This window comes from Mauremys mutica, chromosome 7, assembly GCF_020497125.1.
Source record: "Mauremys mutica isolate MM-2020 ecotype Southern chromosome 7, ASM2049712v1, whole genome shotgun sequence".
Classification (NCBI taxonomy): domain Eukaryota; kingdom Metazoa; phylum Chordata; order Testudines; family Geoemydidae; genus Mauremys; species Mauremys mutica.
In genome coordinates, this window is record NC_059078.1 from 30,789,626 (window position 1) to 30,815,417 (window position 25,792).

Here is a 25,792-nt window from a genome sequence, read left to right on the forward strand (position 1 = left end):
TTTCTCTTTCTGGATGGAAACAGCTGCACTTGTATAAAGCACCTTTATAGTGCTATAACTGTCTCTATGTAATGTATTTATATGGCCTCCATCACCGCAGTATCAGGTGCCTCACAATCTAACGCATTTCCCTCCCAACCCTCCTGTGAGGAAGGGCAATGCTGTTATCTCCACTGTACAGATGGGGAACCAAGGCACAGAGAGACAGAGTGACCTGCCCAAAGGTCACCCAGGAAGCCTGTGGCAGAGCAGGGAACTGAACCCAGGTCTCAAGTCCTATGCCAGTGCCCTATCCACTGGGCCATCTTGCCTCCCGAAGTGCAAAGCAGTCACAAAGGGAACCACACTGGCGATCTTCTGATCCACCTGACCCACCAGGCCTCGTGATTCCATCACCTCCACCAGCTGGGCTGGTCAGCTCTAATGAGAGTGGGGTAGTTAAACCATTTCAAATGGTGTATAGAAAAGGCCTTAAGTGCTTGTGAATATTTTTATCCAAAGTCCCATTTTCAAAAGTGACTGGCGGAGGTAGGAGCCTAACATGTGTCTACTCTGCACCACAGTGCGGGCTACAGGGTGTGAATCGCAGAACACACCAGAGCGTCTCACAGTAACTGCCCTACGTGGATGCAGGTGGTGCGAATTAAAAGGTATCCTGTTCGTGTTAACGTTGTCCTCTTTCGGATAGGACGACGTTACCGTGAACTAGATACCTTTTCATTCACGTCAGCAGTGTCCACACAGGGCAGTTAGCATGAGACGCTGGGGTGCGCTCTGCGATTCACACCCTCCGGCACAGTGCAGATAAGCCCTAAGTCTCACTGGAAGTCCATGAGATTTAGGAGCCAGTGTTCCTGAGACCATTTTGAAAAGGGACATAAGCACTTTTGAACACTACCTATGGGCTTTGTGCCCCAATTCCCCATCTGTAAAATGAGAGAAAAGCACTGGCCTGCCCAGCAAAGGTATTGGGAGGCACTTGGATCCTATGATGATGGGGTCCAGGTAAGTGCCTTAGACAGATCTATGTTGTTATAAGCTCCTGTCTTAGGGGAACCTGCTGGCAACTGCATATTCCCATTGACATGGCTTGATCTTGCATCCTAGTTGGGACAGGCAAGGGTGTTGTCTGTAGGTCCTACTGAAACACAATCATCAAGAATTCACTCTTCTAGCGGCCACTGGGATTTTGGGAAGGGGAAGAAGGCACTGCAGTGCCTGAATTGTCAGACTGGCATCTGCTGGAGAAAGGGCAATGGTAGGAGAAGCCTCTGCCTGGAGCAGCACAGAGAAGCCTGGCAGGGAAGGGAGGGGGTATGTGGGCAATACGCTGGAGCTGATGCTGCCACAATATGCTTTAATTGTGCTCCCTGTAGGATTGCTAGCCATGAGCCCAGTGCAAAACCCTCCCGGAATCCCCTCAATCAGCAGAGCTAAGGGTGTTCCTCCAGCTGGTCCAACCCCATGGAGCAGATCGCGAACAAGCACTATTGCTAGCAGCAATCCCCAGCCATCCCCAAGATCAGGCTCCTGCAAGAAACACAGAACTCATCTAACCCAGGAAGCAGCTGCTGTTTAATTAGCCAGGCAAAGGTTTGCAGACAGACACAGGGCCCATCAGCTGCAGAGTTCCCTCCAACCTTCCCTCACCTGAGGTGCAGATGGAGGCTGCTCCAGACACCTCCGTGGCAGGGAACGGATCCTGCTCGCGGGGGGGGGGGGCGGAGAGCACAGCTTGTTGAGACGCTTGGAAGAAGCACTGCAAGCCCAAAGGGTTTGGCAATACGATCTGAAGTCCTCAGCACTAACAAGCGGGCCCAAAGGCCCACCCACAGAGCTGCCTCACTGGGGGGGAGGAGGACCATAGCCAGCAGGAGTAACCTCTACACACTCTCTCAATTGTTATTGGTATTGCAGGCATGCCTAGGAGCCCCAGTCATGGACAGGATCTCACTGTGCTACGTGTGTACAGAGAAAGAACAGAGACAGTCCCTGCCCCACACAGCTTTCAGACTCAGGGTACCTCTTCACTACCCGCCGTATCGGCGGGTAGCAATCGATTTCTCTGGATCGATATATCGCGTCTCATCTAGACGCGATATATCGATCCCCGAACGCGCTCATGTCGACTCCGTAACTCCACCAATGTGAACGGCGGTAGCGGAGTCGACATGGGGAGCCGCGGACGTCGATCCCGCGCCGTGAGGACGGTAAGTAATTCGATATCAGATACTTCGACTTCAGCTACGTTATTCACGTAGCTGAAGTTGCGTATCTTATATCGATTTTCCCCCATAGTGTAGATCTGCCCTCAGCATAAGAAGGAGCAATTACTTTAATTTCATCATTGAGGCCCGTGTCTCTGTAGTATGTGAGTGCCTCGCAATCATTTATGGACTCACTCCTCTGGTGGGATAGGGAAGGGCTACCCCCATTTTACCTGTGGGGGGAAACTGAGGCAACAAGGCACCTTAACTCTTTGGTGCAGGGACCATCTTTTTGTTGTGTGTTTGTACAGCACCTAGTACAATGGGAGTCCAGGTCTGCGACAGGAGCTCTTTGGCCACTACAGTAATACAAAGAAATACGGGGAGTCTGTGGCTGAACCAAGAATGGAACCCAGCTGCCCTGAGCTTCAGCCCAGACCCCTGCCCACTAGACTATTGTTCCTACCCCAGACTGGGGAGGAGGGGAGTGAGATTCTTCTCAAGTCCAGAAGAATCAACTGAAGTGAAGTTTGCTTTGAGTACAGAGTTGCTTCTGGACTTAAACAAATAATCACATTAGGCCTCCTCCAAATGGTACCCAAGGGCAATCAGGCTTGTTTCAGCTCTGCATCTACTGGGGACGTTTTCCTCAGCCGAACACATAACTAGCCAGCAACACCAAGCTCAGGGCAGCAGGGTCAGACTAGGACACAAGCCCCCAAATGCTCAAAGGTCTTGGAGAGAGCAGAAATGCAGCTGTTTGTCTACAGGGGCACCCAAATCAGGGGAGGTAAGATACAGATGGAAATGAGGATCCCCTTTGCCCCAAGGGGTTTGGAAGCCAGGTACTGCTCCGTGCCCCCATTCGACCCAGGGATGCTGGCTCCATGGTGTGAAAATATAGGCTGAGAACATTTGTTTAGACAGCACACACACCCTTCCCTCTGGCTTCCCGCACTGCTCGGGTCTGGCTCTTCAAGGACATTGTGGGCCTTGGCTCTCCAGGCTCCGCCTCGGCAGGTGAGCCACTATGCTAAGGGCACCAAGGAGCTGCTGCATTGCTCATCTATAATTCATGCCCTGACAGGGAAGGAGGGAGGGGGAATGCCAAGCAGAGGGAAAGCCAGAGAGAACCTTAACCCCTCTGCGCCAGGCGTGGATGTGCTTTCACTAGGCATGGACAGCGGGTGCACAACCATCACCGGCACAGGCTGCAGGGTCTAAAGCTTGGCCAGGCCAGGCCAGTTATTTGGATGGAAGGCTGCAGGGGGCTGTGGGTGACTTTCCTCATCTCAGGACTCGGCACAAGGCATCAGCACAGCATTCAGGGACAAAGCCCTGCCTGAGACACTGTCTTCCCAAAAAGGCCTAAGATTGTGAGCAGATCAGGCTGCCAATTGTGGAAGATCGCATGCCACTTTCTATGGGGATAGGGGTGTTGAGTCTCCTGAACTCCCCTGCAGTTTGCTGGGAACAGTGTCCCTTCTTCCCCATTGTGAAGCTGTTGTACAGCACTGCTGGGAACCGTTACAACAGCTGCTGCATTACACCTCAGAGGTTGGCACAGAGTTAAAGCGGCCTGAGGAATGACGATGAGCATCCAGAATTTAAAATACAATGAAAGCATCCCTACTGCCTCACTGGCTCTTCCCTGCTAGCCTCAGTCACCCTTCATTGTCCTTATTAGTTCTCCTCTAGCACTCACAGACAAACACCCCTCATCTTGACATGACATCTGCTACCATGGATCACTTTGCTTATATGCTACATCCCTTTCCCTCAACTCTTTGGCTTGTCTTCAGGACACATGCTCTTCGGGACAGAAACCATCATGGCTATCTGTACAATGCCTAGCACAATAGGGCTATGCCAAGCATGGGGAAAAGACTGTCTGCCAATCTCAAAAAAATCAAGGAAGAGAGTCTCTTCTCTTCCTACAGATTCAGAGATTTTCAGGCCTTAATGCACCACTGTGATCATCCAGTCTGACCTCCTGCATAGCTTAGGGCACAGATGTTCACCTGGAGGATCTGTCTGAGTCGTTGCTTTCAATAAAAGTTCCTGCATGGAGCCCATATCCTCTTGCTTGAGCTGAGCATGCCTGGGTGTGATGCATAGGGAGTGGCCTTTGGATATATTTATAAGACATGTTCCAACTCCAGTCTATGAGCGCTCAGATACAGACAAACAGTTCCCCAAAGCCAGTGAGTTCAGATACTCGGCACCAAAGGGAAACGAAGCCAAAGAGATGTCAGCCGGGATCAGACCCAGGCCTGATACCAAGCTCTGTTGGACGCTTCAGCCAATGGCGCAAGAAGCTAATAGTAGGTGTTAGGGGAAGACCTGGCCCCTGGAAAAGTCCCCAATGGTTAGAGGTTAGCTTATGCCCTGAAGCATGAGAAGGTTCATCTCTGTTCCAAAACCTTTCCCTTTTCAGCATTTGCTACTGTAACCCAGGATAGTCCTATTCTCCAGGATAAATGGGAATCGTGGCAGAAGCAAGAGCTACATCTTTTCCATCTTCAAATTCAACAAACAGAAGGCTCAGTCTTCCCCCACTCCGTGCAGATTCCAGCTTCCCAAGGTCAGGCCAGGCGCAGGAGTCCTTGGCATCGGAGCCCCGTGTGACAAACTAACAGCAAAGCATGCCATGAACCCACGCCTAGCAGAGGACTCCGCAGAGGCAGCTTGTTCTAGCTATTCCATGAAGCTGGCATTTTAGGAAAAACAGGTACTGTGCTCCTTGCTTGCCTACCCTCTGCTCTGCAAGGGCGTTCTCTAAGCCTCCATGCGTTCATCACAGCCTTTAGCGTGGGAAGCTAATGGGAAGGGGAGACCAGTTTAATACAAGGCACAGCAAAAATAATCCACCCAGCAGGCCCCTAGGTCTGAGCAGGAGGTTTGATCTGTCGGCATTACATGTTCAAAAGCAAAACAGCTCTGTGTTTAAACTGGGGCCTGTGACAAGCAAGAGATTCTCCTGCCTGCTGCAGCCTTGAGAACTGCACCCCAACCACAGCAAGATTCCCCTGTCCACTGTATAACCCTTCCCCTCTGGCGTATGGGATCATTTCCTGCGCTGGGTCAGATTGTAACAAGGAGAGAACCACCTCACTCCTGCCTCCAAACCCAGTCTATGTGCTCCCAATTCTGGGCAGTAGCTGAATTCACGTTCTCTTTGCTGGGATGTCTGTGCCTCACAAGTCTCCTCCTATCTGACAGGACACCAGAGCCAAGGTGTTTCATACCTGGAGTAACGTGGCTGGGTAAGGAGCCATGCTGGGTTTGGAGTTGCTCGAGTGCTGTTACTGATCCCCGGATCAGCCCCTGTCTGCAAACAGTCTAAATCTAAGCTGCTCTTCTGGGAGCTTGCTGGGAAGCTGTTTGCCAAGAACAGCTTAACATTCTGGCTATGACTCTCCCTGGCCCCCAGGTCTCTCTGCAGGAGGCCAGCACCATTTACTTCTTCAAACAGGCTCCCAGCAGTGCTCCTTCCCCGAGTCTCCATTTTACCTTCCAGCTGACCCTGTGCTGCACTCTAAGAAACACACCAAGCTCCTGTTGCAACTCCAGACACATCTAATTAAACTACTGGCTGTGGAAAAGCTCCCATTTCAGCAAGCTTATGCTTTACAGTGAAATGAGTGCTGGTCTATTTGATTTCCTTGTAGGTAGGAGGCCCCTCTGCCCTGATTCTAAAAGGGCCTCTTCTATCCCCTCTACAGAGGGGTCAGCAACAGGGCCAGTTCTCCTGGGCCTTCTGGGACATGGAATCTCCTCCCATAAGGATCAAGGGCCTGGTTCATTTTCCATGGGGCAAACAGTCACCAAACAGTAACCTGTTGCAGCTGCTGAGGAGGGCTTGAACTATCAACAGCTTTGCTGCTTTTGTAGTTCCATGAGGAAGAAGTTGTGGGAGGCAGTGTGACCTAATGGATAGAGCACTGGACTAGGACTCGGGAGGTCTATTCCTGGCTTAGCTGCTGGCCTGCTGGGCGATTCTGGGGCAAGTCACTGCCCCTTCCTATCCCTCAGTTTCCCCATCTGTCAGTAATGACCCTGATATCCTTTGTAAAGCGCTTTGAGATCTACTGATGAAAAGCACTATAGAAGAGCTAGGGATGATTATTTTCAAAGATCGCAGAGGAGCTGCCCATCTCTTTGAGATCCCCTTCCCTCTTCATAGGGATGTATGTAGATTCCATTAGCCAATCAGGCTGCCTGTAGCAGCCTTCTGTGAGAGGTTCACTGGGGTCACCTAGCTAGAGGATGCTCATCAGGAAAGTCCTCACACTCAGTCACGGCACTGATTAGTGACAGATCCCCTGAATGCCACATGCCAAGGAGCAGCCCAGATCCTGCAGGATGTATGTGCTAATATTTGCAGAGCATGTTAAGCTATGGAAACAATCACAGAAGAGAGAGGAAACAGAAGTCGTCATAACTAATGATAAAAATTTGGGGAGTGATATTGAACCTCATGCTTCAGGGCTTTTGAGCTGATCTCGGTTGATCTATTAGAGGCCAATCTGAGCCATATATATGTGGGGAAAGATTATCCCACATCTCCCCATGGTGGATTTCTTACACCTTCCTCTGAAGCAGCTGGTGTTGGCCACTGTTAGACAGGATAATGGGCTAGATAGATCTTGGGTCTGATCCAGTCTGGCAATTCCCAATTCCTGTGCCTTGGTACTCTGGTATTTGCTCTTCTAGCAGGTGGCCCAGTAGACAGCTGCTAGCAATAATATCTTAGATTTCAACAATACCTTTTCACTCCAAGGAGTCCCCCGCAAAACAAACAAACAAAAAACACACCACTGAAATGCAGCCACCTCTGGAATGGTGAATGGTAGCTGTTTATCACTAAGCAGTTTTGGACAAAAAGATATTGAGTTACAATTAGACATCGGCTAGAGAGTCCGATTAAAATAACCCAAACTGGGGCTTGGCCAGGATACTGGGATTACCACCCAAACTCCTTGCAATACAGATTGCAGATGTTTGTGGTCAGCACCTCAGTTTTAGGCCTTATTTGAAAGGTGGCACCACTAGCAATACAGGCTCTCCAGCACTGGGCTGGATCCTCATTTGATGGGAGACCAGTCCCTATGGAATAGCTAATCCCACTTCCTTCACTGGACACCTCTCAGAAATAGAAGTGAGATATGACTGCCACAAAGGGCCATAAGCTCAATAGTCCGTGTGCCCATAAAGAATTCTCCACAAAAAGTCAGGTTAAAGCTTAGTATTTGTGGGAAGCATGGACAAAGTGCCTTTGGAAGGCAGAGGGGATTCATAGGTTCCATAAGCTCCATCCACTGTATGTTGTGACCCTTAGTAGTTACCGATCACTAGCTGGCTAAAAAATACCGTCTCACTGTTTCCTTGTACTCCCCCATCAGCCTCTCTGTATCCCCTTGTCGCCTTTCCTCTTCTGCTCAGACTGGAAGCTCTTTGGGGCAAGGACTGTCCCTTTGTTCCATCTTTGTACAGTGCCTTGCACAATGGTACATGACTGGAGCTCCTGGTGCTACTGCAGTACACACAATTATCCAACCTAATCTGCATTGCTGCAGCAATCAATTTGCAGTGGGAGCTGAACTCACTCAATTATAGAGGATCAAAGATGTCAGTCGTATAGAGTGGCAGCCAGTAACCAGCCAACCAACTTCCATCTCCTAGAAGCCCACCAGGCAAACCCCTTTGGAAGTGGTTCAGGGAGCTAGTTTCCACAGCAACAGCTCCCTTCTTAGGGAGGCACATGGCATGTCAGCAAGCGCAGGGTAGGGAGAGCACAAAAGGGTGTTTGGAAGGAGGGGAGCCTGGCCGCTGAACCAGTGGCAGACACACTGCAAAGTGGCTCATCATCAGGGTTGAGATTATGATGCCACCCATATGAGATGAAAGTCTCTAAAGCAGGGGTGGGCAAACTACGGCCCAAGGGCTGGATCCAGCCTGCAAGGTGTTTTAAACTGGCCCGCGAGCCGCACCACACAGCTCGGCCCCGCTCCTGCTGGGGCGCAGGGTCGGGGGCTGCACCACGCAGCTCCTAGAAGCCGCGGCATGGCCCCACTCCATCTCCTATGCGCTCCAATGGCCCCCTCCAGCACTCCAATGGGAGCTGCAGGGGCAGTGCCTGGCTGAGCCTCCGTGTAGGAGCCAGAGAAGGAAGGGACATGCTACTGCTTCCGGGAGCTGCTTGAGATAAGTGCCGCTTGGAGCCTGCACCCCTGAGCCTCTCCCCATGCCCCAACCCTGATCCCCATCCTGCTCTCCAAACCCTTGATCCCAGCCTGGAGCACCCTCCTGCATCCCCAACCTGTCATCTCCAGCCCCACCCCAGAGCCCGCACCCCCAGCCAGAACCTGCACCCCTTCCCGCACTCCTGCCCCAGCCCTGATCCCCTTCCCACCATCTGAACCCCTAGGTCCCAGCCCAGAGAATCCTCCTACACCCTAAATGCCTCTTCCCCAACCCCACCCCAGAGCCCTCACCCCCTCCAGCACCACAACCCCAATTTTGTGAGCATTCATGGCCCGCCATACAATTTCTATTCCCCGATGTGGCCCTCGGGCCAAAATGTTTGCCCCCTCCTGCTCTAAAGCAAGTTACCTGACATGACACCACATCCACAAACCAAGAGGACATGCAAGCCTATGCCCCCAGCATGTAATGGAGAGAAGCAGTGAGCTACAGAGAGCAAGGAAGAGTTTCCCCTAAACCAGTGCTTCTCAGAGTGGTGGGGTCCATGAGCCATCAGCTGCCGGTCTGCGGCAAGTTTCCTCATAAGAGCGTTGAATAGGATAATATGGCACCGGTCCCTGGCACATTGGAAAAAAAAATTGCCGGTCCCCCACATCAGATAGCTTGAGAAGCACTGCCCTGACCAGTAACCTCAGATATAGAAAGGTGTGCACCTAACTGGGGAGCGGGGTGGGGGGAAGGATGCAGCCAGGATTCCTGGGTTCTGTTTTCAACTCTGGGAGAAGAGTTCGGTCCAGTGGTTAGTGCTAGGGAGGCTGGGACCCAGGACCAGGAGAGCCCATTCCCAGCTTTCCTCAACAACCTGCAGTTCGACTTGCACAAGGACACTTCATCTTCCTATGGCTGAATTTCCACCACCACACCTCCCTCACTGGGGCAGAGGCTGCTTAAGGGAGCCTTTTGCCGTTCTATAGTGCTTTTCCCCGACAATCTGCTACTGTTTCTGAAGGAGATTCTTAGGCTGTGGCTGCCTGGGAGCAAGGAAAGCAAACATCCCTTATCTCCATGTAGCTTTCATTCCCCTGCCCTACCCCAGTTTATCGGAGCTATACAGTCAGAGGTGCTTGCTCTCCATTTCACAGCAAGAAGAGTTTGCCACCAGTCTCCGTGAGAGGTGTACATTTTAAAATCAAGGTCTTCAATGGCTCTATGCACCCTTGGGGTCTGACACTAGAGCTGCCAGGAAGTAGCTGCTGACTGCAAATGCATGCTGGGTAACTCTATGCAAATGATAATCCTGAGTTTCTAGGGTTTCTATACAGCTTTTATTACCAGAGCAGCATGCCCTGGGCAAGTATCTCACCCAGGGTGTGGCAGTGTGGAACGCTGGACACTGAATGGGGAAAGCCATGCTGTTATTCTGGCTGGAGGAGCAGAGCGTGGGAAAGGCCACCAGGGCACCCTGATCCAGGGGCTCAGATGCTGGTGCCGCTGGGGGACTGGGGCTATCTCCAAGTGCTTGCTCAGATGTTAAAGAGCAGCTTATTTGTTAAGTCTCATTGTTCCTTGATGCACAGAGGCCTGGGGAATACCCTCCCACACAAATTCCCTACCTGGGGTCATTTCCCAAAAGCCAGAGGCTGGAATCCTGGTGCCTGGCACAGCCACTACCTGTGACCTGGGGCTGCAGAGGAAGTGCAGCTCCCAACACTCCTGGGAGGCGGGCACACCTAATTAAGTGCTGACTTGGCCAGGGAGGGAGGCAGACAGCTGTATGGCCGCTGAACAAGCTCAGACCTGACTGGGGCGACACGCAGGGGTGGGTATCGCATGTACAGCCTGTTTCAGAGGAAGGCAATGTACCGACCTACTGCACGGGGTAGAGAGAGAGGACACCTGTGATCCTTCAGCAGGCTTTGTCTCTGAATCCAACGGCTGAACTCTAAGGTGCGCAACAAACCCAACCCCCCTGCCTCCCCAAACCCAAGACCCAGCTCTTTGATCATATCTCTCCCGTTTGTCTCAGGATCACGCCCTGAACACTTACTCCAGCCATGGGCCTTGTGTATGTGCTCCCTCTGCTCATCAAAAGCCGTCTTCTCCCCCTCCCTTCACACAATCTCAGCAACTGTGGCGCAAGCGCCTTCTCTGTAGCGTCTGTAGTCTGGAAGGGCAGACGCTGTATCTCATTGGCTCTCCATTCCGGACCCCAAATGGAAACGTCTCTCCCCCCTCATTTATATCACTTCAGCCAGCCGGTAAGAGAGGGAAAATAACTCCAACTTATTCCGAGTGCGTTTGTGGGAAGAGGCACGCCAGGGAACAAAGCTGTCTCATCTCTCCTTGTTAGCCTCCGCAATCCCTCTTCTGAAGTGGTGAAGGAGAGTAGTAACAAACGGCAGCAGACAAAGTGAAACTCTTCAGAAGGAGCAAAGTACAGGAACAGCCCAGGCAAGCCACTTCCCCCACCAACCGGCAATGGGACTCCGCCTTCGATACCTGAGCAAGCCACACCTTTCGCAATCTCCCTGATTGCTAACCCAGAGCCCGGCCTGTTTTGCAATTCATCAGTTTCAGGCTAACTCCGCAACTTCCCTAAAAAGCACCACAGGTAGCAGAAGCACTGGGATTACCGAGAGCTTCAGGGTGTAGTCTGGTTTTGAGTCCCAAGATCCATCAAGGGAGGAAGGCAAACTTCCACCATAACTCACTAGCACTTCTTCCCATTGGGCAAGGTGGGAGGAGAATGGGCCTTAGGCTGGGGGAAGGACAGAGTTACAGCAACTCACGATTCTTCCCCCACAGGAAGTTGCCTGCCCCACCCTTGGTTGCAATGGGCAGGGCTCTTCAGTCAGTGAGTGTGAGAAGGAAATGCTCAGCCTGAAAAAAGAGTATGAAGTTAATGCTCTACCTGCACCAGGTGGCCTGCAAGCCCCTAAGCAAGATGAACAGATCAGGGGCAGCTCTTACTACAGAGTTCAAAAGGGAATCAAATGCTGCTAAATGAGAGCAGTGTGGGGGCAGGGGGAGATTAGGGTAGAATGCAGTGATGTGCCACCCCCAACTCCCCTAGTGGGTGGCTCCTAGCCTGTCACATCCGTGTGCACACACCCTTTTTGAGAAATCCTTGTACAGCAGCCAAACCACAGGCTGGGGAACACAGAGGCAAGATGGCTAAGTCAACACAATGCACCGGGGCTGTCACAGAATCTGGGCGGGGGGGGGGGGGGAAGGGGGAGGAGAGCTTCCTCACTGGCTACAAGGAAGTCAAGAGCTATGCTACAGCGCTACTCAGTTAAGGCTGTCAGCTCACAACCAACAGCCCCAAGACCCTTGGCACAGCAGCCCCATCCCATCAACAACCTGATGTTACAAGGAAGGGGGCTCAAAATTCAGTAAGAAAACCAGTAATTCTTTAGCTTGGTGGGTTTATTTTCTGGTGAAGCATGCAGTATGCAAGGGCTATAGGGGAACAGTTAGAGGAAGGGGCTGGGAGCCCGAACTCCAGGGTTCTTTCTCCAGCTCCAGGAGGGGGAGGAGGATCTACTGGTTAAAGCAAGGAGCTGGAAGCCAGGACTCCCAGGTTCTTTCCCCAGCTTTGGGAGCAGGGCCTAGTGGGTTAGAGCAGGAGAGCTGGGAGCCAGGACTCCTGGAGTCTATTATCCCAAGCCTTAGCCCAGGGCAAGGAACAGTCTTTGTTTTCTTTGTACAGTGCCTACCACAAAGGGATTCTGGTCCATGACTGGGGTTGCTACAATACAAACCATCACCAGCCTCTAACACTGTCAGTTAAACAATATTCTCCTCATTAAAGCCCTTAAAGAATTGGGGAGAATAAACTCCCACCCTGTCCCACACAATCTTAACTTTAACCTTCCAGCACTTCACGGTTAAGTGATTTAACAGACAACAGGATAAAGCTAGAGGACCAGCCTCTGCTCATTCACACTGGTGCAATTAGGAGTCACCCCAACTTCAGTAGTTACAACTGTAATCAGGTTTCTAGAGACCAAATGGAGGAGACAGCCTAGAATCTTCACCCGTCCACACCTCAGATACATACAAATACAAGCGTGTCCTTGGAAAACTTCTTAGCAAGAACACGGGCTTCTGACTAACAGTAGCAGGATGGTGGGAGCCCCAGTCATGGACGGGACCCCAACATGCCAGGCGCTGTACACATGGGGGAAATCAGAACCAGGGGCGGCTCTAGGTATTTTGCCGCCCCAAGCACGGCAGGCAGGCTGCCTTCGGTGGCAAGCCTGCGGGAGGTCCAACGAAGCCGCGGGACCAGCGGACCTTCCACAGGCATGCCGCCGAAGGCAACCTGCCTGCTGCCCTCGCGGCGACCGGCAGAGCGCCCCCCCGTGGCTTGCCGCCCCAGGCACATGCTTGGCATGCTGGGGCCTGGAGCTGCCCCTGATCAGAACTACAACAAACAGCACTGAATGCACAGATCGGACTTAAGATTGTGCCAACACTACAGTGTGTGGAGTAAATCACATTCCCTCATAGCTACTATCCAGGGAAAGGAAAGACACCAAGGATCATTGAAGCTAGATTCCCAGCACAAGGACAGAGGCACACAATGTTTTAATATCCATTCTTTTTCCTATTAAAGGCTGAGAAAAGTCAAAGACAATTTCAGAGACAACAGGAAACAAAAGTTCCTTTCCACTCCCAACACGCACAGAAGCACAGAATCCCCCTGGCACAGTGTCACCACTGCACACAGGTGACTCACAAGCCCTCTTGAAACCTGCCTCTCACACCTGCTGCCAACTTAACTTCTCCAGCAGCGCCCTCTCAGTTCCTTGCATTTACGCATGAGAGGCTTTGATAAAAGAGCGGATTCAAGCTGCCAAGGGGTTAACCTTTGAACATGACAGATAGCAGATGCGGCATCCCTACACAGCACTAACGGGAGAGGGTATTGACACTGATGACAGGAGCCATGGAGCCAGAGGCACTGTCAGAATTACTTGCATCTTCTAGTATATTATGTTCCTTCAGTAGCCTTTCTGCTTTACCAATAGGTGATTTCAACAGCGAGCTGCTGAATAGCAGGAGAGTAAGGGCTCTATACTGTCCTAGATCCATACACAGCACTTAGGCTAATAGGAAGCCTGCATGCAGTATGCAGAATCTCACTGTCCTGGTGTGGAGAGAAGCCTAGACAAAAGCCTTCTGGGGAATGGGAGGGTGACTGAAGAAATAACTGGAGAATGTAATCTAGTAGCGCAGCTGGGATTCAGGGCTCCAACCCCAGCTCTGGAAGGAGAGTGGGGTCTAGTGGGTTAGAAGAAGGGAGGCTGGGATTCAAGGCTCTAACCCGAGCTCAGGGAGACCTAGCAGTTCTAGTAAGGCACTGGAAGCACCAGGACTCCTAGGTTCTTTTCTCAACTGCTTGTGAGATTTTAGGCAAGTCTCTTCACCTTTTTGTTCTTATTTCTCCATATAAGGCTAAAGCTTTATAGTTTGAGGTTTGGAGATGGGGCAGCCCCTCCCAACCCACCCTTCTATTAGATCAAGGGCTGCTTCATACAGCAGCAGCACTTGCTGTCACTGAGGCACTACCTCCCATGGTGGGGTGCGTACATGTGCCCAACAGTGAGGCAGACATCAAACCCAATGCATTCCTGGCAGGTCAAGGCTGACATAACTGCTGGCAGCTGTAGGAAGCTGCTCCCTTGCATCACAACTGTCTGCACCACACCTCAGCTGGGGATACATATAGGCCTTCAGTCATCTGCTATTGACGCATCATGCTAGTAGCAGCAGGGTTAGGGAGGTGGGAAGGGTTGCCTGTAAAGACGACCTCCCCCTACCCCTTGATGTAGGAGTCCAGGGAGAAATGGATTCCAGCTGACAAGGCCCTTCCTCGTGTGTGGTTTGGGAAATGCAGGCACTGCCCCTTCCCTCTACCTCTGCTCTTCTCTGTATTCGATTCACACACCCTCTGAACGCCAAGCCTGAAATTTCCACATGCAATCAGCTTCCTAGGTCCCTTGAAGTAAAGCAGGTAATTCATCTCTGACAGACATTTCGTGCTACAGGTGGTGTCAGGAAGCAAGGGGTAGCGGGGGAACAAAAGCACAAAGCTCACCAGAAGCCTCCAGCCCAATGCCTTCCAAGGGTACCTGCCACTCACTTGACCCATGTGAGAAAAAGGCTGATGCATTTAGTGAGGCAATTTGCTTCCATGTTGAGAATATGGAGGGTGGGGACAGCAAGTGGGGGTGGGGGAAAGCTTCCTCTCCTCCATCCCCTACCACAGTCATCTCCTGCTCCTCCAAGGCCACCACTAAATTAGCAGAGGCTGGAGATAACAAAAGGCTGTTGTTTAAGCCTTAACGGAAGCTCTGCCAACTGGGTAGAGGCTAGATAGACAGAGGACTCCAAGCCAAGGGCACTTCTGAGGCAAACACTGAACAGCCTCTATTGTGCTGTTATATTTTGGACACCTTGCACCAAGGACAGATGGTGGGCCCACACCCCCTTACACACCTAAACTCCTTGCAAAGACCTAGCATACCCTGTTCTATAGCCCCTTCCAGCCAAGAAAAGCCACTTCCGGTGGCTGGCACACAGCTAGCCTACGTTGGGTAGCTGGGGAGGGAGCCCTGCAATGAGTCCCATTAATGTGGCGGCCCAGAGGATCTGGTGTCCATTAAGACCAGCCAGGAGCTCTGTCTAGAAGCCTCACGCTGGAACTCTTGTCCCGGAAGGAGAGAGGGTTGGTATTTCAACCTGTGGAGCTGGGGGGAGGCAGGGCTCATACATAAGGCTACGTTTTAGTCACAGGTATTTTTAGTAAAAAAGTCAGACAGGTCATGGGCAGTAAACAAAAATTCACAGCCCGTGACTTGTCCATGACTTTTACTAAATATACTGGTGACTAAAACAGGGGAGGGGAAGCTGCCCAGGGGCCCACAGGTGCTGGGGCAGGGCAGCCTGGGTGCTGGTAGGGCAGGCAGCGGCACATAGCCTGGGACCCCCGCTGGTGCTGGAGGGGGGTGGTGCTTACTTGGGGGGCAGCTCCCACTGGCAGTGCCTGCAGGCAGAGGCACAGCGCAGAGCTACCTGGCCACGCTTCTGCCTAGCAGCTGAGCGGGGGGGGGGGGGGGTGGATGTCCCCACTTCCGGGGAGCCCCCCCAAGTAAGCACTGCCCAGAGCCCACCTCACCCCATCCCAAGCCTCAATCTCCTGCCCCCTCCTACACCCAATCTCTGCTGCTGGGAGGTGGGGGTGGGCACGGTGGCCTGAGACTGCCCCAGCAGTGGCCGGTGCACCTGGCGCAGGGGCTGCTTGAGCTGCCTCGAGCCAGGCGCACAGGCCGCTGAAAAAGTCAGAGGTCACAGAACCCGTGACAGACTTGCAGCCTTACTTATAAACAGAATCCTCCCAGCCCTGCTGCCTTTTCCTGGTGCCTGGATTGTCACTATAAGGAGGTTTCCGCTGCAATATGTACAGAGCTATTTAATTCTACAGTCTCTGGGTGGCACAAGCCATTCCCAGGACCACTGTGAAAAAGCAAAGGGCAGGGATTCTCACCCTTCATTGCACCGCAACCCCCTTCTGACCATAAAAATTATTACACAACCCCAGGAGGGGAGAAGGGGGACTGAAGCCTGAGCACATCCAAGCCCCACTGACCCAGTCAAGGTGACGGGTAAAGCTGAAGCCCAAGGGCTTCTTCCCCAAGTGGGGGGCCTGTAACCTGAGTCCCAACATACAGGGCTGAAACCATCAGGCTTCAGCCTCGGGTGGTGGGACTTGTGCTTCGGCCCCAGCCCCCAGCAAATCTAAGCCAGCCCTGGTAATCCCATGTTGTGACCCACTTTGGGGTCCCAACCCAGTTTGAGAACCGCTAGCATAGAGTGTTAAACTACTCAGCAGCATCGCCTGGTAACAAGGCAGCAAGACTACCATGCACACACTACAACTGGCTATTCCTCCCCTTGCATCCCCTCTCCTCCAGCCCATTAGACCTTCCCCTAGCTTCCCAGAGAGATTAACAAAGAGCAATCTTCCCTAAGGTAAGGCCATGTGTTCCATCCCCCATGTGGACTCCAGAATGTTCAGTAAGCACTGTCCCCCTGAGGAATGACAGCATGGCCACCTCCCATTAATATGCTCAAGCAGTGGTCCATTAGACTTGCAGATGTGCCCAATAAAACTAATATGTTGCTACTTGGCTTTAATGATAGTAACCAGGGATTTGCAGCCACTGAAAGTCTCTTACCATCATCTGCTCAACAACCACCTTTTATCTTCTTTCTGCCCCTCCTCCAAAGTCTTCCTCCTGGCACTTGGAGCAGAAAAACTCAGTCCTCTTGCACACGCTTTGAGTCAAACAGGCGGCAGCTCCGATTAGGGTGGGATTTAAGAGCCAAAGAGGCCAGCCTGACCGTCCCTGCGCTCTTAAGCCAAAGGAGCAGCCAAGGCATCTGCTCAGACAGAGAACAGCTGCTCGCAACCCTACCCCAGCCATAGCTAGGATGTCAAGCACAACCTCCCAAGCAGACACACATCAATCTGATTTCAAGTAAATCCTGCATGCCATGAAGGTGCGGCCACAGAGCAAGCAGGCCTGGGTCATTCTGGTTTGCAGACAAGGGACTGTCACTGAGGCAGATTTCTTGGCACAGCTTGCTAGTTGTTTGACCACTGCTTTTGGGGTTGCCAAGAAAAGACGTGAGAAGCAAATAACAGTGTACAACTGAATTCAGTCCAGCCCCACAACAGGCTGGTGCTAGGGAGGCAGTATAGCTTAATGGGTAGGGCACTGGGCTGGGACTTTGGAGACCTGGATTCAATTCCTGTCTCTGGGAACTGAACCCAAGCCTGGTGTTTCTGGCCTGCTGGGTGATCTTGGGCAAGTCCCCTCACTGTAACTCAGTTTTCCCCTCTGTAAAATGGGGATAATGAAACCTAGCTCCATTGTAAAGTGCTTTGAGATCTACAAATGAAAAGCATCATGTAAAAGCTAGGGATTATTACAATTATGGAACACCCCATCAAATATCAGGACTTCAGATGTCCTAGGCTGCAGTTCTTGGAAGCAAAGTATACAGTGTATCTGTTACAATCCCAGTTTCCACACAAATGGATATTCACAAAAGGTTTGGCAGAATTCATTTTTTAAAAACAGTTTTAACAGATAACATGGATGTTCTACGCATTTTTTAAATTTTTATCAATTGAAATTTTCACAAATCACAGGAAATTATGTGGGGGCACAATTATTTAATGACAACTGAAGTTGAGATTCAAAAAGTTAAAGCTTTATTGCCATTAAAACAAACTGTCAACATCACATGTCAAAATATACTAAGTAAATATCCTTAAATCAAACTCCAGTAAGTTCTCAAGCAGCATCTTTCTTTCTTTGCCTACCTGTAAATTTTCTATCATCATGGATGGAAATATTTTTGCACTGGTTTGTGTACACATAGCAAAATTAATATTTACAGGTAAAAACCTCATCTTTCCAAGCCAACTTACCTGCACTACACCGTCCCTCTGACCCCCCCATTCCCATAGACTCTGAGCACCTCAAGCTTAAATGTATTAATCCTCTCATCACCCCTGCTTGGAAGCCCTATTATCCCCATTTTACAGATGGACAGCTGAGGCACAGACACTAAGGACAAAATTTTCAAAACCACCAAAGAGGGATGCAGGAGCCCAACTCCTGTTTTCAGAAGTGATTCAAACACTAGAAGTCTCCTGCTGACTAAGGCTACTAAGTGCTTGAGTCACTTTTGATAATGGCACTTGGTGAAATTTTCAGAAGTGCACAAGTTATTTAGGAGCTTGAGTGACTTGCCCAAGGTCACACAGTGAATCTGTGGCAGAGCAGGGACTTGAACCTGGGTTTCCCAAGTTCCAGGCCAGGGCCCTAAACACTGGGCGATCCTTCCTGCTGCAATCCTTGGAAGTGACATCCAAAATGTATGCATTGCAAACACCCCAATTTCCACCATCCTGGCTATTCATCCCTCTAGGAATGCACTGGAAGTCTGCACACAACCGTAACTATAGCAAACACTCTAATGCAACTTCATCAATAGCAGAGGGAGAGCAAACAAGGCCCAGACAACAGAGAACAAACAATTCTAGTTGAGTTTAAGAGGGGACAGGAGAGAGCTGAGGAAGCAAAGAAATTGGGGAAGGTCATTCCAGGTGACCAGAACTGCAGAGGAGGCTCTTGCGCTGATAGCCAAGAGAGTGTTGGAAGGGTAAAAGAACAGAGTGCTAGAAAATCCAAGGTGAGAAGGATGGTCTTTGAATGGTCTTATCCTGACCGGGGTCCTATGGCATTACTTTGTTTATTCTTCTATTTGAAGCTACTACTGCCAAACAGGAGAAGACAAGAGAAGAGAATTTTCCCTCTGTCAGGCCAAAGTGCAGGCTGGACTACACTGAGTTTAGTCATATCAGCTGTTTTGCAGGATCTACTGAAGAGCCAAGTATGAACCAGCTGGCTGGCACCCACTGCCCTTGGATGAGACTCTCAGGCCCCATCTAGTCCACAACTGCTCCTTCAGTGCAGCTCCAAGGCTCTACACAGCCAAGCAATGGGGCTTCAGCCTCTTCCCCAGGAGATACGTCCGTGCCTAGACTTGAGACTCCCAGGGGAAGCCCCAACAGCCGTTGCAATCCACACTTATGATCTCCTCCACTTCCAGAATTCTTCACAACTATGGATTTTTGCTCCCAGGAGTGGGTGTTTAAAGCAGGGACAGAACCCAAGTGTCAGCACAGAACAAGGCACCAGACGCCACATTTCTCCAGATGTCGCTTTACTACGGACTGACATAAACGGGCCAAGGGCGCTGATTCATTCAAGGTCTGAATCTCTGAAGTCAAAATCAACTCAACAGCATCTTCTTTCAGAACACTCAATGACAGTTCCCCATGCGATGCTGTGGAAAAGAGCTAGTGTGATTCTTGGATGTATGAAGTGGGGAGCAGCAAGTAGGAGCAGAGAGGCGATTTAATCTCTGTATACACCATTGGCGAGACTGCACCCAGTTCTAGTGTCCAAATTTTAGAATGGATGTTGAAAAATTGGAGAGGGTGCAGAAAAAGAATCAAAAAATGATTTGAAGGTGAGAGAAAAAGCCTCACAGTGAGATGCCTAAGCTAAGACTGAGTTCTTTATCCAAAAGATTGAGAAGTGACTTGATCACAGTGTACAAGATTTACCTTCACAGGACGAAAATACTGGGTACAAAAGGGCAGAAAAAGGCGTAACAAGAACCAATGGCTGGAAGCTGAAGCCAGACCCATTCAGATTAGAAATAAAGCACCTTTTAACAGAGCAGGTGACTGACCATTGAAAAGGCTCCAAAGAGAAGTGGTGGATTCTTCATCTCAAATCCAGTCTGGGTGTCATTCTGAAAGATGCTTCAGCCTAACTCAAGCTACTGGGCTCAATACAGGGATTAGGGGGAAAACTCTTCAGCCTGTGAAAAACAAGAGGTCAGACTGGATGATTTAATGGTCCCTATTGGCCTTAAACTCTGTGGATCTGTTAAGTTTATCTGAGGCTTTGTTTACCTCCAAGGCATACCCGAGGGGATGTTAGGGGATGTCCACACTGGTGCTTCCTCAGCAAAACTTCTTGTTGTTCAAGAGCGCTCTCCTACCGACAAACAGCGGCTACACTGTATAGCTTTTAGTGGCACGGCTGTAGTGGCACAGCCATGTTGCTAAAAGCCTCATAGTGTAGCCATAGGCTTTGTCTTGTTAGTTAACTGTGGTTCATTGACCACTGGTGGCCTGACGGAAAGCTGGATAGGTGGCAGATCATATAGGATATATTTCCACATTCAAGGAAGCTAAAAACACATTCCTAACATTGCTTTTCCAAATTACCACAGGGATGTTCTTTGAACCCCTCCCACTGGTTTAACAATGTTTAAAAGGGGACTGGATAAATTCATGGTGGCTAAGTCCATAAATGGCTATTAGCCAGGATGGGTAAGAATGGTGTCCCTAGCCTCTGTTCGTCAGAGGATGGAGATGGATGGCAGGAGAGAGATCACTTGATCATTGCCTGTTAGGTTCACTCCCTCAGGGGCACCTGGCATTGGCCACTGTCGGTAGACAGATACTGGGCTAGATGGACCTTTGGTCTGACCCGGTACGGCCTTTCTTATGTTCTTATGGTGAAGAGGACCATGCAATCCTGAGCAGGAGGGGAAGCGTCTATTAAGATGTGGCCCACATCCTGACAAAGTTAACTCATTCTTATTTGGATTGAGCACCAGATACTGGCAATAATGAGCACAGAGAGGTTTGTAAACCATTCTGTTCCAGCTGCCATCAGGATATAGAGTCCGAGGTGATGCATGCAGACTCTCCAGCAACCTGCCTTACCCTGTTTTCACCTTGAAGCCCAACCCAAAATAGGAATACACTGCCCGTGCTAGATGTACAAGACAAGGACGACAGCTGGATCACTGGAAGGCAGCATTTGGGGAGAGGCTTTAAAAATACAGCTGCCCGTGCCTTATTCTGAGGTAGCAGTCACACATGCAGGTTGTTGGATAGGGAATTTTGCATTGAAGCATCATGTCTGGCCCCTGGATTTCATCATCGTGCTTTAAGGGACACTATCAACTTAATGATGCTACTGCTTGGAAATGTTTACCCTTCTTTTAGCTGTAACTGAGATGACTGACTACTTTTGTTTACTTTGTGCATTTCACAGCACTTGGCACATGGTCTGCTTCACCATTAGCTGGAGGTAGCCATTTCCCTTGGGGTGAGTCTTTCAGAAGGTAGTGAGAATTGGGGGTGGGGGTTCAAGTAGGAAACGGTAATTGGAAAAAAAAACACGCATTGGCAAGAAGATTCAAGGACGAGTATTGCACCTGTAACCGTCTTAAACGACCTGGATTTCAAGTTGGTGCCCCTTTTATGTGCACAAATGCCTTAGATTAGTTCATAAACCTCAAAAAAAGGATTAGATATGTAATGGATAATGAGAACCTATAGTCACATGAGAGCGAGTAAGAAAAGTTTGTAGTGATATACATCTTCGTGCTTCAGACTGGAAGCCGACTGCTGACTGACAGGGTTTAGGAGGAAAGTTCTGTTTGGGGCAGCTTATTTCATAACTGTCCACTGCAGGGTTTCTCGCTCAGACCTCCAAATTTCATCCGTGGATCTCACAGCATTTTACAGAAGTCAGTATTGTTATCCCCATTTTACAGATGGCAGAGTGATTGCCCAGAGTCCCCCCATCGGGCCTGTGGTAGAACTGGGAATAGAACTCAAGTCTCAGTCCAGCTCTCTCTCTGTTAGACATAGACAGAACCACTGTCTGGAGATTTGTACGTTCCTCCACTAGTCAGATAAAGTAAACGTCAACTCAGTGCTGGTCTATACGAGAAAGTGAAACCCAAGGTGATAATTTAAACAGATTGCATTAAGCCAGTGAAAATTTCTCGTGGATGCTCCAATTTAGGTTTAAAAGGTGGCTTTTTGGAGGTTTAGCTTCAGATGACTGGGAACAGATTTAGGATAAACATTTCCAAAAGCATGGAAGTGACCTAAGAGCCTCCATCCTGTCAAGAGCCAGGACCCCTCAAAGAACTCCACTACACTTTTGAGAATGGAACTTGGGCACTTTGAAAAACCTGACTCTCAAGCTAACCCAAAAGAAGCCATTTTTAAATCAAATTAAGAGTGTCCACACAGAGGCTTGCACCAGACTGAAAATAAACTTAGCGAAATGCAACTTACCCCTTAAGTTTCACTCCCATTCCAGGACAAGGAGACTGTTGTAGGGGATAATAATTCAGCAGAGCAAACCAATGTTTAAAACACATTGTAAGCTGTTTGGGGTAGGAGTTCTCTCTTATCTGTACAAAGCCTAGCACAATGGGGTCCTGGTTCATGACTGGGCTCACAGGGGCTACCGGAATATAAAGAAAGGCACAAACAAAGCAGAGATTGGGACCGGAGAGTCATGGCATGAAGCCAACACTCCTCTTCCTTGGTTCGGTTTTGGGTTGGAGGGAAGACGTTTCCGAGAGTCAGGTTACCACTTCCTGCACTAACGTGATCAGATTATGCCACCTGCTTCAGGCTCCTCACAGTAGGACAAGTGTGACTAGCATCCCTGGGAAGATTACACACAGTGACAGCAATAAGTGCAAAGCTCAGGATTGTCAAACTGAAATACCTCTCTCGCTTGACTGGTTACTCTCAGAGCTGTTCCCTCACTGACTCAGCACAACGAGGAGGCCAGGCCATGACATGGCTTCCCTGGAGGCTGAATTAGACACCACTGCTCCAAGGCAGGATTCACAGCACTCTCAATGGGGTGTTGCTCGCAGATTATCTTCTCCCTTTTCCAGGAAGTCTGGATCTGATGCTTGAACAGTCAGTGGACTGCCACAGGTCTCTGTTACCACAGTAACGCAATATGCCGTCAGTCACTCTGGCAGAGAGATTAGCTCAGGATACCTCTTCACTAGAGTGTTACCTTGGGCTCTTACCCAAGGATTCCTCCCACTCTCACCACCCGGTCTACACATAAATCCCTCTCACCCAAGCTTTGTGTGCTTTCAGATGGGGCTGGCTGGCCCATCCTGGCCTATAGGCTAATACCCAAGTGAGACTTCTACTCAGGTTGGTAAGCTGTCCACTTTGCACTGAGGATTCAGACTAACTCACTCAAGTGCTGATCACTGTACAGTGTGTCTTTCCCACAATTCCCCCCACATGCCCAGGACAGACTTCTCCCACAGTTCACTGGGGAAGAATCAGAGTGGCTCAAGCTCATCACAGCATATGCCCCCAGAAGTCCTAGTCACACATAGAGAAGTGCAGCACCACTGAGGACAGAATCCCTTGGGTTGGGCTTTGCTGGGTGGCTGCTCACACCCAGGCTAGGTTAACATGGGTGCTCAGACTCTAGTGCCCAACACCCATGTTAACTAGGCAGTGAAGTCATACCCTCAGGGAGATTAGAGGTGAGGCTTCCTGCCTCATTACTAGTTCAAATCCAGCTAGTGATGAATCACAAGTGAAGGCTAGTTGGGTGGCCTACAGAAAAGACTCTACTGGGCTCAGTCCAGTTCCTACCATGACAAGTGAGTGTGTGAGAGAGCAAGAGAGAGTCCACTGGTATAACTGGTCCTTCTCTGACAGAGGCGGCCAGTAAATGCCATGGAGCCCCATGACATCACCACAAGGTACGCATTAACCTCTCCAAAACTCAAGGTACAATGGGGACCTGCTTGAGGTCAGCCAGCCAGCAGAACCCTGCCAGTAGGTAAGAACCCCCAGGATTAAGCTTCCAACCCCCTTGTGCAGCTGTTCCCTTCCCCGGCCAACCTGGTTACTACAATAAGTGTCCATCTCCTTATTACACCACCTTCCCTTGAATCCCTTGCTCCATGCACACGTCCAAAGAGAATTAATAAAAGAGATAAAGCCATTACTTCTGGCAGGAGAGGGGCACAAATAGAGTTTATGCCTCAATTAAAAAAATCACTTGCTAAAATAAAAAAAAAATACTCTGAAAGCAAAGAGTAACTGAATTTAGAAGAAACCTCAAGACAGCTTTTCTGGGACAGCAACCACTCTTGCAGACCAGCTGTATTATGCAGAAATAATCAAAGTGAGGAATAGCCTTGCCTGTTGTATGATAGGATCTAGGAATTCTAATGTAATTACTTCTAGGAGAATGGCCTGAAAAATCATCTTCTGGGACAGCTGCAATTGTCTCTATTCCCAACGTGACTCTGCTACATACAGGCTGGTGCTTTGAAACATGTGAAGCACCATATTCTAGGTACAATTCCATTTGTTCCAGAGCAGTGGGGGAAGGAATGGGCTTTAATAGAAACCTCATTCAAAATCCCAATATACCCTTCAGTTATAAGAACCTACCACCCCCAACTTCCAATTATTAGCATTTATATTGTAGTAGCACCTAGAAACTTCGGTCAGGATGGGTCCCATTGCGCCTGGTGCTGCACAAACAAAAATTGACAGGCCCTGCCCAAAGATCTTAAAATCTAGGAGACAAAACACACTAAGTGGATGAGACCAAATGAACAGGCTGGTACATAACTCTTAGCCAATTGGGAGCCGGGATCACAATTCAGTTACTGGTGAAATCAAGTGGGCAGAGTTTTCATAGTTGCATGGGAGTGTGTAAGAAGTGCATGGGTCCAATTTGTGCCATGCGTGTCTCTGATTAAATGCCAAGCCCATCTTGCAAAGAAAGAAAGGAACAAAACTATTATGGTATTTGTATGGCTTCCATTGCCATAGCACCTGACAATCTTCCATGCATTCCAGGGGTCACCAGTGTTTGAGCCCCCTGCAATGGCAGGGAATTGATTAGGTGAGACATGCCCAGATGTTCCTAGCAGGTCTGAAAAGGCCAGGAAGCATCTCTCATATTGTCTCCATTGCTATGAAAAGGGCCTGTCTGACCCAGCGGTGCCCAGGACAGATTTGAAGGGGAGGATGTCTGTCACATTAAGACTAAGCCGGTTCCAGGTGCAGCATTAAAGACAGCATGGAGAAGTGAGTGCAAGGAAGATACGGAGTGAGTGGTTAGGTGTCAGAAGCTAGGAAAACAAAGGGGCACTGTGTGAGAATAAAAGGAGATCAGATGGAGACTGGAGGAGAATCATGTAGCGCCACCAGGATTAGGAACTGACAGGAAGCAGCCAGTGGAGAGATTCCAAGCACCATGCTACTATCATTATTGGTATTACAGGAGCACTCTGCAAACAGAACAAAAAGACAGTCCCTGGGCCAGAGTTTATAATCCAAGTACACCCGGTTGAAAAGTAGCTCTGAGGACAGGAAAAGTAGAAATCTACACTATCCAAAAGCACCCAAATTCTTGGGTTCCCTTGGAGAGAGACATGGCCTAAACACAGACCTAGAAGACAAGAATTCCTATCCCAGTTCAGACACCAACTGTTTCCCCAGGCCCGTGGGTGAGTCATGAAGGCTGCATGCCTTAGCATTACCATCCGAACAATGGGGATAACAGTAGGCATGCCAAGGATTAGATCATGTTTACGCAAGGTGTGGAAGAGGAGTCTTGTTGGATGAGAGCTAACCAGCACAAGACTTGCCTTTGAAAACTCCTGACACCAATTCTCTCCTTTTAAAACTCCAACAGCTGGCACCATAGCTCTGCAGAACACACAGCTTGACATCTCTGTGAGATGAACAGATACCCTCCCTCCAAGCGGCAGGGGGCAGTCAGTCAAGCCCAGAGGAGGTTACACATGAGAGTTTATGCTGCTAGCTTAGCACTGTGCTGCATTGCCATTTCAGACTCTGATGCAAGGACTACTTTTGGATAGCAGCAAGCGTTCTCGCC

General features: G+C 49.9%; 1 protein-coding gene across 9 annotated transcripts in view; it reads right to left on the bottom strand.

Moving 5' to 3' along the window:
* The window catches only part of MARK2 (microtubule affinity regulating kinase 2), a 104,729-nt gene that overhangs the window by 34,059 nt on the left and 44,878 nt on the right, over positions 1 to 25,792 (bottom strand). Inside the window, exon 1 of one of the 9 annotated variants that reach the window (XM_045023325.1) lies at positions 10,462 to 10,782. The exons of the other annotated variants lie outside the window; for them this stretch is intronic. Within the exon in view, the coding sequence (XP_044879260.1) occupies positions 10,462 to 10,500 (39 nt within the window). The 5' untranslated portion in view covers positions 10,501 to 10,782. Of the gene's footprint in view, positions 1 to 10,461; positions 10,783 to 25,792 lie in introns of those variants that run through there. 9 annotated transcript variants of the gene reach the window in all.